The sequence below is a fragment of the Falco punctatus genome (genome assembly GCF_963210335.1).
Source record: "Falco punctatus genome assembly, chromosome: 9".
NCBI classification, from domain to species: Eukaryota; Metazoa; Chordata; class Aves; order Falconiformes; family Falconidae; genus Falco; species Falco punctatus.
Window position 1 is genome coordinate 26,463,894 of NC_137589.1, and position 19,173 is coordinate 26,483,066.

General features: G+C 40.9%; 2 protein-coding genes across 3 annotated transcripts in view; one reads left to right on the top strand and one right to left on the bottom strand.

The window, feature by feature from the left end:
• The window catches only part of RBP4 (retinol binding protein 4), a 45,798-nt gene extending 43,284 nt beyond the window's left edge, over nucleotides 1-2,514 (top strand). The window contains exon 5 of the mRNA XM_080403581.1: nucleotides 2,400-2,514. Coding sequence (XP_080259707.1) covers nucleotides 2,400-2,413 — 14 coding nt within the window. The 3' untranslated portion in view covers nucleotides 2,414-2,514. The remainder of the gene's footprint in view (nucleotides 1-2,399) is intronic.
• Nucleotides 2,515-3,639: 1,125 nt separating this feature from the next.
• FFAR4 (free fatty acid receptor 4) lies at nucleotides 3,640-18,766 on the bottom strand (the record flags this gene model as incomplete). Of its 2 annotated transcripts, XM_080403575.1 has the most annotated exons (3): nucleotides 8,683-18,766; nucleotides 7,850-7,978; nucleotides 3,640-4,047 (listed from the first exon to the last, which is right to left on the bottom strand). In XM_080403575.1, exons 1-3 carry the CDS (start codon nucleotides 9,214-9,216, stop codon nucleotides 3,640-3,642), a joined length of 1,071 nt encoding a protein of 356 aa, XP_080259701.1. In that variant the 5' UTR covers nucleotides 9,217-18,766. The 2 variants fall into 2 exon arrangements, with proteins under 2 accessions (XP_080259701.1, XP_080259702.1); XM_080403576.1 differs by lacking the exon at nucleotides 7,850-7,978.
• Between the last annotated feature and the right edge of the window lie 407 nt (nucleotides 18,767-19,173).

The following is a 19,173-nucleotide window of genomic DNA, read 5'->3' on the forward strand; positions in this document are numbered from 1 at the left end:
ATCAGCTCTTGTGGCTCTATTACCTGTTCATCTAATCTATAAACAGAGAGCAATATATTGCTGTACTGTAAAGTAGGTATGCTGATAACAGGGTGACTGAAAGATCTGCTAAGGTGGGTGGTGTTTAGAATACTGATCAGTGACCTGGAAAAAGTGCCTGGCAACAATGAAAATAAAAATTTGGTCTTGAATGAGAATTTGCAGGCAACATAAAAGACAGCTGAGATTTAAGGCAGTCAGGACCAAGAGATGTCATAAATGCAAATTAAATTGGCTTTTGTGAATGATGTGTATGATTGCATAAAGGGTAGGATAGAAAAGAAACAATGTCATTATATAAATTGATGACACTTTCTTGTTTTGAATGCTGAATTCACTGCTCTTCAAAAGAAGTACAGCAAGAAAAAAAATTCTGAAGATGAGAAAACAAAATAATGAGATGATTTGGGACGTTTTGATATTAAATCTAAGATAAAGTGTAGACATACAGCTGTTGTGCTGTGGCTTTGAGGAGTGTGTATTATGGTGGTTCCTTGCATTTCTGTCAAACCCAGAGAAAGTACTATCCTGCTGTAAAATCAGGATATTGGTCTAGTCCAAGTATTGGTCTAATTCAGCATGGTGGAATCTGTGTTTCAATTATTTCTACACTATGAGGCTTGCAAGGCAATAAATGTATTGTCAATCTTTGCAAGAAAGTATACACCAAAAAATTAAATATTTTCATTTATTCATAATTTGTGATACATTTTTTAATATCTCAGAAATTTTATATAATAGAATGCTTTTCACAGACTATAGAACCAATAGTGTATTTTAAAAATAAAAGCTCAGAATGTCTTTTGGAAGTTCAGCCTTAAATATTGACTTCCTAACCTTAATTTAAAAGTTGATCATGCTGCCTTTAGCTTGTTACAGAAATATCAAATCTACCAAGTTGCACTGCATGCTGTATTCTTTGTCTGCTATCATGATTTATATTCAGATGTTAGGTGTTGAGTGCAGTGTCTGGCAAGATTGTGTGAGTTCTATACTGTTTGTAAATGAAAAATAGTAGCCCAGGTCCTTAATGTTGTCTGCTTTTTATTGAGGATTATGCCAGAATTTATATTTATGAGCCCAGCACCAAAGTATAAATGGAACTTAAAGCCAGCAATTTGCATTTCCCCCTTACTGTGAGCAGGATCTGTAATTACCATAGCGTTAGTTGATTCTAAATTCTTCAGTATCACTAAGCCAAAGTTCCTGCAAAGCAAGTACATTGGGGAATGAAAAAATGATTGTGAACTAAATTGAAAAAAACATTCATTGAAAGCTTTATATCAGGAACTCTTACAAAATTAACTTAATTCTTTATGTGTGGATTGGAAGCCTTGCTACTTTAGTTTTAATTCTGCTATTAAGAGCTACAGAATTAGTACCAAAAAAAGTCAACCTCAGTTGTCTGTACTGACCTGCATTCCACTGTTATTGTAAAATTCTGAGTAACATTAATAGATGCTGTGAGAATAGGCTTGTGTCTGTTTCTAATTGTACATAATCTGCTTATGTTTTGAAGCTAACATTTTTCCCCCCAAAGATTTTTCATTAGGTTTTTAACTCTGTGCTCAAATTAAGTTAAAAAAAAAGAAAAAACCAACCCTAACAGATGTACAAAGCTTACCCTGGTGGAAAAAAAAAATGTTAAAACTCTGTTCTTTGTATACTGGCTTTTTAAAGCAAAAGAGAAGCCTAGGAAATTACAAGTTTCTTGGTGGTAACTCACACCACATTTCTGATGGTACCTCCTTTCTAGATATGTATCAAGCTATGATACACTTAGTCTTTCAGAGTAATAGCTGAAGTTGCTTTAAGTTATGCAGTGTGAGTGTGGATATCACAGTGGGACTACTTGTAAATACAATACAATGTCATGCTAGTAGAGTTGAAAGCTGAATCTGCTGTTAGCATTTAATAGAAGCAGAAATTGTGAATTAAAGAGTGGTATAGCCCCTCAGCTGATTTACTATTGCCATTGGAACTTTTGGAGGTCAGGAGATTCTTACTTTGTTGAAAAATGTTCTTAAATTAGTATTTTTTGAAGGCAAATAATTTGAAGCTTGTTAAAGTAAATACATAACTCTTCTATCTCTGATCTATCCAGTACCTTGTTTGCCAAAGTATTAAAATGCTCAGGACAGGTGTAACAGATTGGAGGAATTTCTGTTTTGTTCTGTGTTGAACATTCTTTGGAATTATAAAGGTATTGGCATTATCATTACAAGTGAAACAGACTGCTGGACTCAAGAGCATTTTAAAGAAATTAGATATCTATTAATTTTAAATTTGGTGAAAGTTTGTATATTTTAATGTCGTTTAGTGTAGTTCAAAAACAAAATTTTGTTCTTTGTGTGTTTCAGGATTTTGCTCTTAAGGAGATCCAAACTATGGAAAGAAACCATGTAACAGCACCATGGATGTAAAGTTAACACACTAATCTGGTGTTCTCTTGAAAACCTTTTAAACAGCTTCATTTAGATTTTGAGTATATTTATCTGAGCTGTGTAGCTCACCTTGTTAACAAACCAATGAGACATTTTAATAAATTTGGGGATTACAGGGGATGCAAATTGTTTGTATGCAAATCTGTACATATGTAGACATTGGTTTTATTAGTAGACTGTTATCTTAATGCACTGTTTTGAATTGGTGACAGATGGTGATAACTAAGAATTCAATCTTCCTTTTTCTAGCAGTTTCATTTCTGACTAAAACAGTTTTAATTAAAAAAAACAAAATACATGTATTTTAATTTCTTTTCAAATACAATGTCATCTTTTTTCTAGGAAATACTGGAAAGTATTCCCCATAGCATTTTAGAAAGGAGGAATTTCAGTGACCCTATATATCATGCATTAACTTTATTATATGACTACTGAAGACATAAAAATAAGCATCTTTTTACAAGAACTATTTTACACATGACAAATAAACATTTATTTATTCATTCATTATTTATAAATTAACAGGCATTATGTCCATATTTTTGAGATGGAGCCAAATTGGTCATTCACTTGTGATAATACATGTTTATCATCTTGTTTCCTACACGAAATTGATTAGTCTGCTTACAAACCTATGTTCAACCAGTCAGTTATCTAAGTGCATAATCAAGTGCCTTTTTTAAATGGAATTAAAATAAAGAGCAGATACTTTCTAAGGATGTACCTTTTCACTAGAAAGTTGATCTCTCTTACTTAGTAGAAAATAAGTACAAATGGATGAGGTGCCCTTTTGATATAGATTCACTGTAACTTTGTTAAAGTTAATGACATTTATTCCAGCTGAAAATGTATCCTCACAGATATTAATGCATCTGGTAGGTACTTATTTCAACTATTGTACATTCACCAAGTTCACTGCCACATTCCTATTTCTTTAAGTGTAAGTGGAGAATTCAACCCATTGGATTAAATTGTCCGAATCTTACTGAGGCAAAGCAGTGAAGTCAAGAGAATTTTACCTGCAGGAATTAAAAACACAGATTTAGCTTTTTTTTTTCCTTCGCTGGCATGTAATACTATAACACAATGACCTATTCAACCTGGGATAGTGTAGACATTAACATCCAAAGTGTGGTACAGATCTGACTTTAAATAATTATCGGGTAATGAAATACAAATTTGGTTGTTCATGGTTACTTCTTCTTGCAGTGGTTTCTGTACCAGCCCCATGCCTTACAGGGTTCCCTGTACAACAGAGAAAAATTTCCTGACATTTACGTCTGAAATGGGTAACATTATACAAAATTGGATTGACAGCAGAGTTGGCAAAAGTGAATAACACTATCCAGAAGAAAACTGATGGCAAAATATTTAGATCTTGTTTGTAATTCTGGACTAAAATTAAAAGAATAATTATTATAATTGGACTCCACATGATGAAGAAAGAGACCATCAACACAAAGAGGGCTCGGAACAGTTTGTAGTCTTGCTGGGAAACACGCATCTGATGATTTTCTGAGTAGGCTAAACCAGCATTTAAACTTCTTCTTGATGCTTTTGTAATCTGCAGTTAAAGAGAAGAAAGTAACTTTCATTGAAAACTTAGAAGAATTATTAACACATTTTTACATGTGCAAAAGTAGATCTTGGCACATTATGTTTCTGTTTCGAAAAGTGACTACAAAGAAGGCATTGCAGAATTCCACTTTTACTTTTTGTCAGTGGTTCCATTTCAAACATTCACACTTCACTAGAAATTTTTTCCTCTCAGCAGTGAACTCACCTCAACACTAGTCAAGCTAGTTGTTCTCCTCACGGCTCTTGGCCAGCCATAAATACTTTTCAGCATAAAACAGAGCCTTAATTACTCATGAAATCGCATTAACTTCAAATTATGGCCTCATTTGTTCTATATAAATAAACCCATTGATTTTTTTCACAAATGCAAACTGGAACATAGTTAACAATCCTGTTGATGTGCAAGAAGGAACAAAATGCAATTGTCTTACGGCCATGCTGATATTGTATGGTCCGTATTAGAAGAAGCATGAATTTAATAGAGTAACTAAATCATGATTTAAAACATATCTTAAAAACATATATCTTATAAAACATAAAACATATGTTTTAAATGTGAATGGGATTCTGCTTTAAGTTTTGTGTAAACTTTTAGGTTTTCAGTCAGTAATCAGAATTGCTTTCTATGAAGTAACATGAAATCTTATGGGTCCTTTTACCACTATGAAAATCTTGTAAAAGTACTGTCTGATAGAATAAACTAGACTATGGGTAGTTTGAGAATCTAGTATTCGTAGGTGTGAATCATCTGTCATTAGGTAGAATATTGAATCCCAATGGCTTGCAGAAAACTCTAAATCTCATGCTCCGCATCCCTGTCTTCACTGAAGTTGCTATGGCACTATGAATATTATGCGTATCTGATGCAAATAAAATAAACCTGAAATATTTAGCAAGCATTTACGTTAAATAATTGAGATGCCATTTAACCCCCTGCATGGGTAAAGAAGGGGTATTTTCAAAAGCCTGGATCAATTTGGTGTGTAAGTGGGAAAGTCAAAAGGCAGGAAAGACAAAAGACTTTTCCTGCCACTTGTATGTGTGACATTTCCCTTTAGCAGTAACTATAGGAATGGTAACACTGGTACTAGTAATAGTTAATAGCCTCCTGGTTCAGGTAAGGATGAAAATTGTTATATATACATTGAATAATTTGTCACTCTTTCTGCAGTTTTCTGAATTTGTCACAGAGATAGATGGCCTAGAATAAATATTCATTAAGAACCCAGACATCTACCAAAGATTTCAACAAAATGTAGGTGTATAAATCAAACCCTGTGATTCAAAAATGGGCTTCTCAGCACCTGCTGAGCCTGAGGAGACAGTCTCACTAGCTGCCTCCCTGATTTAAAAGGGGCAGAGAATTCTGATGTTTTGAGCACATAAAACTATTCCAGCCTGATCATCTGCTGCTGTATCCATCTCAAATCCAGAAACTAGGCCAATCTGATCCAACAGTTGTTCTCAGAGAGCACGTAACCTGTTTTAGTGAGAATGAAGTTCTCACAACATACAAAGGACTAATATCCACTTCTAATATAAAAGTGGAAAACCCAAGTTCTGTACCCTCCTCAGCCTCCACTCTCAAAACAGCTACAGAATGTGTCCTCAGATACCTTTGTGTCTGTCCCATATAAGCAACCTCCACCTTTTCTGCTGGAGCTGCACAGCCTAGAACTAAGAATGCAAGAACCACCAGGATTGTGGTAAATAAGATGAAACTGCCACCTTAAGGAAATGCTCAACTGAAATGGCGTGGCAGTGATATGTTTTAGATCCCTTTCTGGTCTGCCTAGTATAAGGAATCTAGATACCTATCACGGGCATCTGGACCACACTCTGAGAAACAGGATCTTAGAAGTCATGTATATACAAGTAAGTAACTTCCAGAACATGAACGTCATTACCGGTTCTAGCCTCTTATATAAGTCTTGCCTGAGAAGGGAAATAGTGCAAAACCAAATAACTTAATTACAAATGATGGCTTCTAATCTGTCATTTTTGCCAGGGTTCTGGGAAGCGTTACATAAAAATAATACTCAGTTTCAGATTAAATTGTAAAGTATACATTTGTAGAGTATAATTGTTAATAAATTTGAGGTCCTGTATCTGTAGTGAATCATCATCATCACAGATGCTGTGTTACTTGAATACACAAACGCTCTGAACTGCTGCCAACCACACTGAGCATCGTACTCTGTGTGCACTGGCATCAGGGAGCATTCTCACGAAGCGAGAGCGACTCTGCTCTTGGGAATGACTCGGGGATTAAGACATTCTCCAGCTGAGTTCTGGTTGCTTCCTGGAGAGCTGTGTAAAACAGAAGATTCAATTACAACAGATGGGATCCTGCTATGGGCCTCATTCCTTTTTCCATTCAGGAGAAATGGTAACAGATCTTAGCATCTGTGTTACCACGTTGGAAAAGAAACGTGAGCATGGCAGCACAGGGCTGTCTTGTAATCTGGTATTCCAAACACTTTTTTTGACTTATAGCTCCCTATGTACTATTTGTTTTCTGAATTTACTTCTTTTAATCTGCAAGGACAAGACCACCACCATTCCTGTCCTGGTCCCTGACCAAGGACCGTGGCATTCCTTGCCCTGCATTTTTTTGCAGTTCTTTCAAAGGGCTGACTCTCCACTGAGTTACTGTATCTTTGCCTACAGCAAATATGAGGCTGCAAAAGGCAAGTGCATTACTTCACTAGAAGATGCATTTACCTCAAGGTCAAAATAAGCTTACAGAGTGTACAGAAAGTAACAACTGATGATTTTGACTGAGTTTAAGCCTGATCAATAGGCAAGCACACACAAAGCCCATATTCTAGGTCCTAGGTTCCTCAAAGCATCTATGTGCAGCTCCAGCGCATGCACCCACAGCCCCTTGGTGCTCAGCATTTCATCAGTCAATTCCCTGCTCCATGACCTGCGTATTTTGAGGTTCCCTTCCAAAATCTCTAATTTTCCTTATATACAGTATGAGAAGTTTAATTACCTAATACAGGAATCAAGAACCTTGTGGAGGCAGTTGCTAAAACCCAGGTAGGCATGGCAGTGCCTAGTTTGAAGATTGGTAGCTCTTTCTCTGGTTTTGGAAGAGGAAGGGGTATGAAATAAGGAATTTAGATGACTAGTATCATGCTTGCTAGAATATAGATTGAAAGTCTGTGGTCTCTGGCATCTTGGCCTATATTTCAGCAGTTAAAAAACATCCACTCAGTAAGAAAGTGTAAGCAGAGAGCTTAATTTACAGGTTTTGTCTGCAAAGTTTGAAATTGTGGAGGAATAAGTCTAATCTGAGGAGATCTGTGTACTAAAATTACATACAGAAAATCAGTAAATGCAAAATGGGGTGGATTTTTTCAAATCCTGCCTCTCTTTGCTTTCTTACAAATCCCCTGTGACTCCAGAGATTAGGCTCAAGGAAAGCAAAATCTAGATTTTAGTTACTTCAGATACTTGACTCCTACCATTTAGAAGACTGACAGTCTTTAAATATGGATGGCACATAAATGGAGAAGCGTATTAAACACTGTACATAAATGAAGGCAAACTTGGTGTTGGACTCCTAGTAATGTGCTGCTCAAGCATGTTCTTAGTTGAAATGTATCAGCTGCTATGCACAGGTTGAAGGGCCTCATTTTGTGTCACATACTTACCACTCACTGAGCAAATTATGTCTATTGCCTTTAGGTATATTTGTATTCAGTGACAATACGTTGATGCCTACTGTGTTACTGTTTACTTCCCTTTGTTCTACAACAAAATTTAAGGGAAAAACATACCTGTAAGATTTTGGAATAACTGACGACAATGACTAATCCTGGTATTAGAAAGAAAACAACAACAAAGGTGACACCCCAAACTATTTCTCCTGCAATGCTGGGCCAAGCCAAGGTGCAAATCTGAATCTCCTGTTTGCAAAGAAAAAGAAGAAAATTCACATTGTGCCACTATCTTTACTACGAAGTTGTGCTTATCTGTATGCCTACGGAGAACATGGCTGCAGATGAAACAAGTGTGTGTGGAAACTTGGCTACCTGAACAGAGCAGCAATGAATGTACGACTCCAGCGTTTGAAAAGCCTTTTACAAACAGAAAAGCCAATTACAAACAGATGTTGTCCCTAAATATTGCCATACGTTTCATATCAAATGCTACGGGCAGCTTGAAAATTGAAACTTTCAGACCTTAAACTTAACCGTGTACGTGAGTGGCACGTCGGACGTAGTTCTGCGCGCCTTTCAAAACACCAGGCAGAAAAACGTGTGTGTGACCACCCGGTACCGGGGCTGCCGGCCGTGCCGCGCTGCGCCCCCAGCACACGGCCCGTCGGCAGGCGGAGGCGCTGCGGGGGCTCCCCGGGCCGCCCCGCGGGGCGCGCAGGGCCCCGGCCCTACCCGCCAAAGGGCCCGCGGGACGGGAGGGCGGCGGCAGCGGGCGCGGGTGCCCCGGGTGCCCTGCCGGGAGGGCTCCGGCCGCCCCGCCGGGCACGGCCCCCGCTCCCGCCCCGGGCTGCCCCGCAGCTGCCTCCCCTCGCTGAGGGCGGCGGTCCGGCCTCCCGCGCCCTGCCCCCGCTCCGGCCGCCCCCCGCCGCCTGCCCGGCGCTCGCCCTCACCTCGCCGCCGGCGGCGGGCAGCCGCACCACGGTGAAGAAGCAGCAGAGCGGGAGGGTGGCGAGGGCGGCGAAGCCCCAGATGAGGAGGAGGGCGGCGGCCAGCGCCTTGCGGCGGCGGCAGGCGGCGTGGCGCAGCTGGGCGATGCTGGCGACGCGCTCCAGGCTGACGGCCGACAGGGAGAGGATGACGACGGTGCCGCTGAGGCTCACCACGTAGAAGAGCATGTGGCAGACGACGTCGCCCAAGACCCAGGACTCGGTCCAGCGCACGACAGCGATGAAGGGGATGGCGGTGATAAAGAGCAGGTCGGCGCAGAAGAGGTTGAGGATGAGGCAGTTGGCAGCACGCAGCCGGCGCTGCCGCCGCGCCAGCAGGCAGATGCCCCAGATGTTTCCCACCAAGGCCAGCAGGAAGATGGAGGCCAGGGCAGACGACTCGCCGATGCGGAGGGCCGTCGCATTGTGGCCCCTGAAGTCAGAGAAGAAGGGGAAGAGAGTCCTGTTCTCCCCTGGTGTGCTCCTGGGTCCCGGCATGAGGGTGGCCGGCGGGCATGAGAGACCCACCGCAGGCGGCGGTGCCAGCCCTAGGGGAAGGGCTGCTATCCCAGCCACCACGGCGGCACACGGGGTGCCCTCCCGGCACAGAGCCGGGGGCTGGCTGCCATCCCCCTCCCTCTTTCTCCTGCCTGTGCCGCCGAGGGCTCGGCTGTGTCACCGAGGCAGTTTATGGCCCTCGCACTGGAGTGGAACAAGGAAGTGGGAGGGTAAACACGGTGCACTGCGCTCGCACGGAGGCGAGGCCGCTCTGTGTGAGGACGCGGCGAGGGGCTGGGGGCGACTGGGGCTGCCCGACGCCTCCCCGGCCGGGCATGGGTTGGCGCTCTGGCACCTCTGCGCTGAGGGGCCTGGGCCGCGCCAGCTCCTCCAGGCCAGCCCTGGTCTGCTCTACAGGCCCCCGACCTGTCAGTGACTGGGGAGGCCGCCCAGGCCGCTCCCCTCTGCTGGGGGCACGTGCATGGCTTGGAACAGAGGGATGGCTGTCTGGCCGCTCAGAGCACTCCTCAGGAGCCTGGGATAGCCAGCACTGCTCTAAGGGAAAGAAAGAGGAATGTACCCATCTCCTCGTGTGTTGACAGCAGCATTTGGAGACAGCGGTCCGGTGCGTGGTTTGTGCTAACCGTGGTCTGGTGTGGAGGGGAAGCATCACTGCCATGATTTGGGGGATCCATTTACTAAGTTGATCCAGTCTTACACACCTGTGTTACAAGTTCTTGCTGAAGAAGCCTGGTAAATTAAGGCCTACCTAGCAAATACCATCTTTTCCCTGGACTTCAATTCCGGGAAGCAGTTGCTCAGTTTGTAAGTGAAAGCAGGCCTTTCGCTTCCGCTCTTCACGCCAGGTGATTTAGAAATGGACAGGGAGTGAGTGAAGGGCGTGAATCATCACAGATGAGCAGATAACGCCTCGTAAAAGAAGGTAAAATGTTTTCATAAAGTATGTAAACAGCTTTATAACTTCAGACAGCTCAGGATGAGTCTGTTTGACTCGGTGCCAGTGTAGGTGTTTCAGGGTGCACTTACAGGCTTGGCCGTGTGGAGCTGCACCTTTTGGTGAGGTGAGAGTTATTCCAAACCGGTGTGCCAGTGGGACCAGGTGACTGGGCAGTGCTCCTCTGGCACCCTGGGTGTGACCCTGCCACCCAACAGCTTATGCAATGGCATTAGCGGGGATTCCAGATTAGCGGGGATTCCAGAAACTCGGACCTTCTAAGGGGCGATCTCCTAATAAGGAATGACAAGAGTGAGATCTTCCCTGGACCGCTTCCCATGTCTTTGCCAGTACGGAATTTACATTGATTTTAGTTAGCATGTTTTCTCTTGAGCTGTAAGTGGTTCTATTTATGCTGTCTCATCAAACGGAGTTTGCAGGGCAGCTTAAACAGGTGGATGACATGCTCCTACTAATTCCTGCCGATTTCTTTGACTGGATGAAATGTGGGCAGATTTGCTGTTAATTGGGTGGCTGCTATGGACTGTGAATTCAAATGAAGACAATAAGAAAGATTATTTTTTTGGCAGCCAGAAACACAAGTGACTGGCAAGTGTCTCAAAACACATATTTTATTCTACATCATTTGGTGGGAGAAAAAACTCTGTGCCTGTATTGCAAAACTTTCAGCAGATTTAATAGAACTACCGAGGATAATTAGTCCTGTTTATGATGAAAGCTTGACACAACTAGCCATGATTTATGTTGGCTCTGCTATGCACTAATTCTATAAAACGATTAGCAAATCTTGAAACATAGCTAATACCTTGCAGTTGGCACAGCCTTCCAAGTCTTCAACTTTATACGAGCTGAAAAACTAGACCCAAAGTTCTGGGTAGCTGGCAGTAGTGGTGATGTTGTCAGCTCTCTCAATAGAGGCTGGGATTTGGGAAGGAGCCTTTATTAGAAGTCTGGATGTACCTGTGTGAAAACTGCGAAGTTGTTAACAGGATGGGAATGGGCGGGGGTGGGGGGGTGTGTGTGTGGGGGGGTGGTGGCGGCAGCTGGAAATGGTAGCACAGATAAATGCAAATTGTCTTATGGATGAAGTCTTTTAGCCCCTTTGGTGTTAGTGGAAAGTGAAATTAGAAACTGGACCTGTCAGTTCAGGGTAAAGTAAGTAAACACATTTGAAACAGAATAGAGGAAGGAAAATAGGGAGAGAAACACCCAAAGCAGCATTTTTGAAAATATGAAGTTGGTTTCAGTCAGGTAGGAAAGGAATGCCATGGAGGAACAGAAGATTTGAAAATGAGACAGTGTGTGGAAGTATCTGGATAGACTCTTGGTCTTCTTTAAAAAGGATCACCTTTAGCTTTGTGTGTCCTTAGGTGTGAATGAGAACCTTACTTGCTTGGCATAAGCCTGTTTGCTCAGGAGAACCAAAGCAAAATGCTGCTTTTAGTATGCCATTAGTGAGTGAACTTCGCACTGCCCTGTGTACAAAATCCTGTGCCTGGGAACAGCAGAAGTGTGAAGAAACACGCACGTTTCTGTGGTGTTTTATCAAATGAGTGGGAGCTCCTCGCAGGAACAAAAACAGTCTAATTACTTATGGATCTAATGGATCCACTATCTAAAAAAAAATAGTTTTCCCTCCCATGAAGTACAAAAGCTGTATTTGCTGTTGGGTAGCTGCAATCATAGCAACCATCACAACGTGAAATCTGAGGAAGGGAGGAATCTTAACCTTGACAGAGCTACTCTGGCATTACTATAATAGGTGGATGCTGTGTGCAGTATATGTTCCACATGTGCTTATGACAAGGAAGTGATTAACAGAATGCTTGGAAACCTGCTACAATTGCTTAACCTATATCATTTTTTTCAACCTGTGTGCTCTTTCATGCTCAGAAGTGGTGAAACATGGAGTCAACTCAGATTTTATTGTTCTAGGTTAAATGAAAATTGCGGGGACCTCTGTGGAGCTGGTTAGCTAGCCTAGTGGGGAAAAATCTTGTTTCCTTTTTTGTGGGCTTTTTTCATCCTGAATGAAAGTCCGAGACTGCATTCTCTGTGGCAGATAAGGGCTGTGTTATAAGTCAAACTCTGTTTTTCATATTGTTCCCCTGACAGCCAAGAACTGTCATGACAGGTGGGCATAGTTCAGCTTACGTATAGACATATTCCCAGAGAGAGGGACCTCTTGGGCTAGGTGATTCTGGGAGATGGGGATTCTTGTTCCATTTGGACATGACCTAGTAAAGGCTTTTGCCTTATTTATGCATCCTCTTGCATGTGTATGGGTGTTTAAGTTTTTTGGGTCTATTTTCCTGCACCTGTATCACAATGAGTAAATAGTACTGACTTCTGTAACAGATGTATTTAATGTTTGCTAAGTGATTTAAATTCATTGCATTAGAAATGTTGACTCTGTCTTCACAGAAGAGGTTCCAAGCTTGTATGTGACTCTAGCTGCATCTGTATATAAGGGCTTTAGCGTAAGTTGCAACCAAGGTTAGCTTTTTATATTAATTTTTGCTCTTATCATACTGCAGCTGTTCTGCTTCTAGGCACTATTAATTCTGTGCTTATAAGAAGTTATGCCATTGTAAGGTTTGCTTCAACTACAGATCTGTTTTGACTATTTTGTTTTTTAGGAAGTTTTCTAACTGCTTACCTACTATATACTTTAATATCAGTGAGCTGAAGCATTTATGTGAATATCCAAGGGACAATTTTAAACTTGTAGTGCAAATATAAATGCATGTTTGTCTTCACATAGTAGCAAGCTCCCCCACTCCAGTGTCCACTGAAAATACCACATGCTTCTATGGATCTGTGTGATTGTGCCAAAAACTAATCCATTTCTTCTGGGGAGTGAGCAAGTCACTGTTCCTTCTGGAGAGTCTCATTTTCCTGTGGTCAGTATCCATCAGGGTGGCATGCTTCCTGGGATTTGTGCCAGTGGCACTGCAGTTTCAAGCTGTAGCAGCAGCATTGTTGACCAATGCCTCAGTCAGAAGCAGAGCTGCTGATAATTTTTTCAGTAGGTGTGCTTTCTAGTAAGAGCTGGATCAGTTTTTTTATAGTCAAGACCACCAGAAGTTCTGCCAACAGCAGCACTGAACAATTTCCTCATGACTTGCAGCAAGGGTGGAGGTTCTGTCTGAAGCAAGTGCAAATGTGCCTACATAATCCATACAGCAGAGAATTCCCCTGGAAGGTCATGATGTCTGTTACGCTGCACACTAACCAAGCTTCACCAGGGTGACTCGGCTCCAGATAAGACTGTTCTAATTAAATAAGGTTGTTTCTTAACAGTTTTAGATACTGTATTAAACTTTACATCTAGCCCATGGATTTGGGGAGTTTATCAGTGAATATAGGGTATCAGAACAGTTCATTTGGACATTGCAGGATCTAGTAGAATACTCACCAAGGACCTGAGACCCAGAGCAAAACTTACTTAGAGAATTATAGTCTAAGTGCCACTGGACTTTTACTGACTTTCAGGTGTCTATAAAGTTACTTACATACCTGCTGATGAGTTTTGATGCAGAGCCATCAAAGCAACTACTACAAACAAAACTGGTCACCAACCTCTCTTGCTCATGAGATGTACTCGGACATTCCCTGAACACATTGGCCTTCCAGGCTGCATGCCGTGCAGAGATCACAGGTGTCATAGTTTTCACTCATATTCAAGAACTCAGTGACTAGAGAATGCTTTTACTCAGGTTTAAAGAGAATCTGCTTGCTTGCTTTCCATGTCTCATCTTAGAAGAGTAACTTGTTGGGAGCAACAGGGGTTCTTCAGGTCAGCATTGGGATAAAAGCTTTACTTTTAAAAGTCGGGCATTTCTGAAATAAGGTCAACAGAGTGCCTGTCTGCTACAAAGAAAATCTGTCTGTATTAGAAGGCAAGGCTTGTTCTCAGCTAGTATTAACCTAGGGCTGGAGAAAGAAAAATCACTATTGCAACACCAATGAGAGAAAGTACAGATAAAGCTTTAAGTTCTGCTGTAAACCCTTCTGAGTTCCCAAGTGTAATGCTAAATCATGTTATTTCTCACACTGTTCATGTATTTCATTATCAGTGGCTGTTTGAAATGATTGATAAGATGTGACTTAGAGCTGCTCATAAACCGTGTCTGGAAGCATGGATGCCTCAAACACGGATGCCTCAATCAGGCTGTGTAGTTTTCTGTCTAATTGAATGAGATAATGGTGACCATATCACACTTGTTGCATTGATAAAACTTGCACTTCTGCTGATGCAGTGTGCTCGTCCACCAGTTTTGAGTTGATCGGGGAAATTAAACCTGGTTGCACTTCTGTCAAGAAGCCAGCTGGAAATCACTATGATTAAGGTCCCAGGGTTGTTTCATACAGAATATTCTGAGGCACCTTATCTTGCTCTGTCTTTTTGAAACTGTTAATTCAGTATGAAGTACTTGAACTTTTGGTTGGTCAGAGAGACAGCAAAATGAGTGTGTTCCTGACTACTGCTGGAGAGCTCTATTGCAGGTCTGAAGGGGGACTGGGTGTAAGGGGAGGTCTTACTTCATGGATATGTGTCCTGTTTGGAGTCTGCTTTTTTTGCAAGAGACTCATTTGTCATAGGCAGCCAGTGCTAGAAGAGAATTTACATCTGTGCATCCTTAACAGCACCTCCTTTCTTTGCACCTAGCCTTTCTTGAGGAGTCATGTTCCTCACTGGCTGGCTTGGGGAACACCCAGTCAATACTCTGGCTTCCTGAATCCTGTTCCTGGAGCACCCTATGGAGAGGAGCCTGAACTCCCCAAATGCCAAAGAACCAGACACCAGGGCCATGTTCATGAAAATAATGTGGGAACAAGGCATTTCCCAACACTAGGGAATTAAGTGACATCAAGTTGCTCTTGTGTCATTTAACTTGTTTTCCAGCAGGGTTACAATGCATCAGTGCAAGTGTCAAAATCAAATGGCTTTGTCTGCTCGGAGTAGAGGTTTATACAGACATAGGAATGCCAGTAATTCTCCAGTTGAGAAACAAGGTGAAGCTAAACTGTTATATTGACTTGTGGTGTGGTAGCTACTGACTTTGCATGGAGTGGAATAACATGAAGAGTCAGTGCAGAACAGCCATTGTGTTACCTGCTTGCTTGCTTGCTTATTTATTTATTTATTTTACAAATCTTACAGCGCATTGTTTGCAGGTCTATACGTGTCATTAAAAATAGGGCTTCAAGGGACTGTTAGAAACCATCTGGCTGATGTCCCTGACCCAAGGCAGACTCACCTGTCAGGAATGGTTTAGACAGTTACATAAGTGTCCCTGTAAATCTCCAGTGGTGATTTTGCTGCCTCCGTAAGTGATGTGTTTCACTGCTCATCACTGATGTAAGCCTCTGTAAAATGTGTTTCACTGCTCCTCTATTACAACCACCAGAAAGTTTTTCCTTATGTGAAAATGTCTTCTGTTGCAATTGTTACTGTTCTCACTGAGCAAAGGAAGACTTTATTTCATTCCTCTGTATGAAATTTTGTCATTTTTCTTCATGGTGTTTTCTAGGCTGCGGGACCCTGATTCTTTAATGAATTTGATCAGAAATTTGAAAGACTTACACTACATTCATGTTAGCCTAAATTGTTCTTGAAGTACAATACTCAAAGTTGGATACAGTATTTGAGCTGAAAGTCTCATCTGTATTGGCTAGAAATGAAAGCTTAGGCGTAAAAGGTAGGAGTCTATTTATCATGTACAACTGTTGCAAAATCATGCAGGTGGGATATTGAGTCATGGTCAAGTTTCTGTTTACTGTAATCCCAAGAAACTTTCTGATACATTGTCATACTATTTATTTCAGGGTTTGGTAGTTGATCATTCCTACATGTAATACTTCATCCTATTTATTTCAGATCATTGGTGTTGATAAATTGAAAACTCCTGCTGTCCTCCAAAGAGCTCTCAGTTCCTACCTTGGAGTGTTTCCAATTTTATGTGTACTCTACTAGTATCTGCACCAGCTATGAAAATATAAATAGTTTTGGAATCAGATAGACAGCCATGGAATTGTCTAATACATTATTCATTGTTAATTATTTTGTGTTTTAAAATGGGCTTAAGGGGAGGCTAGAAGAAAAATCCACTGAGAGATGTGAACACGTGGGAACCACATCTGGCTTTTAAAGTTTAAGATTATTAGAAGGTCCCACATGCATCCCCTATCTTCAGGCTATACCCTGGGCATCCACTTCAGGCTGCTTGTCAGAGACACCGTGCGTTCTGGCCACGTGAGTCAGAACAAAGATCCATTTTTTGCTGCACTGATGTTCTTAGGACTATAAATTACTGATACTTCATTATGCAATGCAGCTTTTTGGCCAGTTGTGCCACCCATTGTATACAGTAAACAAATGTATTCCTCTGCATTGTTATGAAACTGGCATTTGAAGCAAAAGGTCCACATTAGCACATCTTTTGCCTTTTCTCGATTCGTAGCACTTGCTCAGTTAGGAAAACTGGGGACACAGGATTCCACTGCTGGTTCTATGCCAGTGGGTTTTTTCCAGGAGTAAAAGCTAGGTTAATTTGGTCTAAAATTCCTTGGCTTTTCTTCTTCCTTGTTAGGCACCACACTTTAATTTCCTTCCTCACCTTTTAAAACCTCACCAACACGGCAGAATTCTCCAACGCAGTCACTCTCTGTGCAGGTGACTTCAGAGTGGTCCTGCGCTGCCCTTCCCTGGGAGATAGGCAGCTGCCTTGCTCTGGATGGCTGCTTTGAAAATAACCCAGACAGACCCCCATACTGACAATATGGCCATGTTTCTTAACACCCAGAGACTTTCAGCAGGACCATCCCTTACTGCAGGGAGTACCACTTGGCTACCTAATTCTGTTGTTTTCCAAATTAGAAAAAGGAAAAGATTTAGTGATGTTCCAAGTAGTATTCTGACTTGCATAGTGCCACTGTACATTGTGTAGCTTGTGTATGCTAGAGATAATTACTTACCGATTTCAAGGTAAAACTATAGCCACACCTGTGACTGTAATCTTAACAATTTGATCAGATTATAAGATATGGAAACTAATAGACAGGTTGATTACCAGATGAAAATGGAAATGCCTAGAGCTCCTCTACTGCTACGTTTTCATTGCTTGTAACTCCCACTTAACTCTGCTTTGTTATGGAGGAATCGCAAGAGCAATATTCCCCCTAGTTTTCTCAAGGACACTGCACCATTTACATTGGTGTTCTTTACCAGGTGAACAGTGACATCCTGTTGTCTCTAAATATTTGTGCTGTTCAGCGCAATTCTTTTACAGCATTACTGGCACTACACCTCCCTGCCACTTATCTGCACAGTTAAACTTAAGTGGTTTGTTGTATAGTTTGCCTAAATGCCTGTAGTACAGTTATTGGCACATGACAAATAACTGTGTTTGATGGTTACCAAAACCAAGAGTAAATGAGAGAAAAGCTGCACAAGCAAGTAAATGATTAGCAGTTGATCTATTTGATATCAGAAAAATAAGAGCCATCTTTCCATTGTTATTATTCCACAAGCAGCTCTCCTTGTATAAAAAAAAAAAAATCAGTTCTTTTGCAGAGTTTAGCCATCTTTCCAACCACACCACACTGCATCAAACCCACAATTCACTTGCTGTTTGCAAAGAACACTGTATATGAAGGCCAGGATTTATAAATATGCTAGTATTGGTGAACTCTTGTATTAATCCAGAAGTTTCCCTAAACCAGCATTTTCAGATGAAGTAGACTTCACAGAATTTCTGCTAGGTTGAAATTCAATTACTTGACATAGCTCTGAAAAAGACTACTGAAAATTTAAACAAAGTGCTTGAAAGAACAGCATTTTTTAAATTACTTCCTACCTTACAAAGAACTGAACTTACAGCTAAATTTAGATCAGCACATAAGGCACACACCTCTCTTTCCTACATAGAACAAGAGGAGCAGCAGCAGACCTTTTTCTTGTTAGTTTACTTTTAGGCTAAAAAATAATTTTCATTCTTAGCTTCTGAAAAAAAGCAGTGATACAATCTGCATGCTTTATAGAGTTGGAGTTTTATACTTTCAGTCATATGTAGGTGGTGACAATAGTATTTGTGGGTTTGCCTTCAAAATAGGCCTTTTGATGCACTAGAATGTCATTTTGGTATTTTTCAACATATACCACACTGATGTTGTGTATAAATTTGTCAGCAAAGTTTTTTTTATGCTTAAGTCTGGTATTTAGCAGGTAGGGCTAAATACATCATTAAAGTTCAGAAAAAAATGCTGGAATGAACAAAACTTTTTCAAGGGTTATCACATTATCAATGTTGAGTCTCCCCCTACAGTACCAGCTTCTAATGAGAAAGTGTTTTATGCTAATTTAATAAAGCCTCATAAATACTGAAGAGTGCTGACCTGCAGCAGGCCAACTTATTTCATCTATAATACATAAAAGATAAGAACTTCCTTTTGCAGAAACTGTGCCACGTATGCAGCTGGGAATACAGTACTAGCTAATTAATGTGTTGTTAAAAGACAACTAAAACTTCCCAAAGTAGTTTCATTAGAGATTAAAATTATTAGGGTGCAATAAAAAGCAGAGTCATTATCCTGAATTTAAAAGATATTTAGAAAGACAGACATGAAATTAAGACAATTTCCTTTATGGCAAAACCTTAAGTTTCTGAAGCATAATTTCAGTTTTACTCATTAGTTCATTTAATCTTTGGTCAGAAAACCTGTTGTTACAATCGAGCAAACAGTCAAACACAAAGATTAGCCTGAGACATGGTCAATGAAATTGAAAAGTGAATAGGTAGTAGCTAATACAATAGATTTGGCGAAGATATTTCAGATATAAAGATAATAACTTTTAACATTTTATGTCTCTCAAAAGCTGGATTTAATTGATAATGTCACTTGGTATTATAATAGTTATTGAAAACATCTTCATATATAAGATTTAACAATCAGAGATTAGGGTGAACATTATAGGC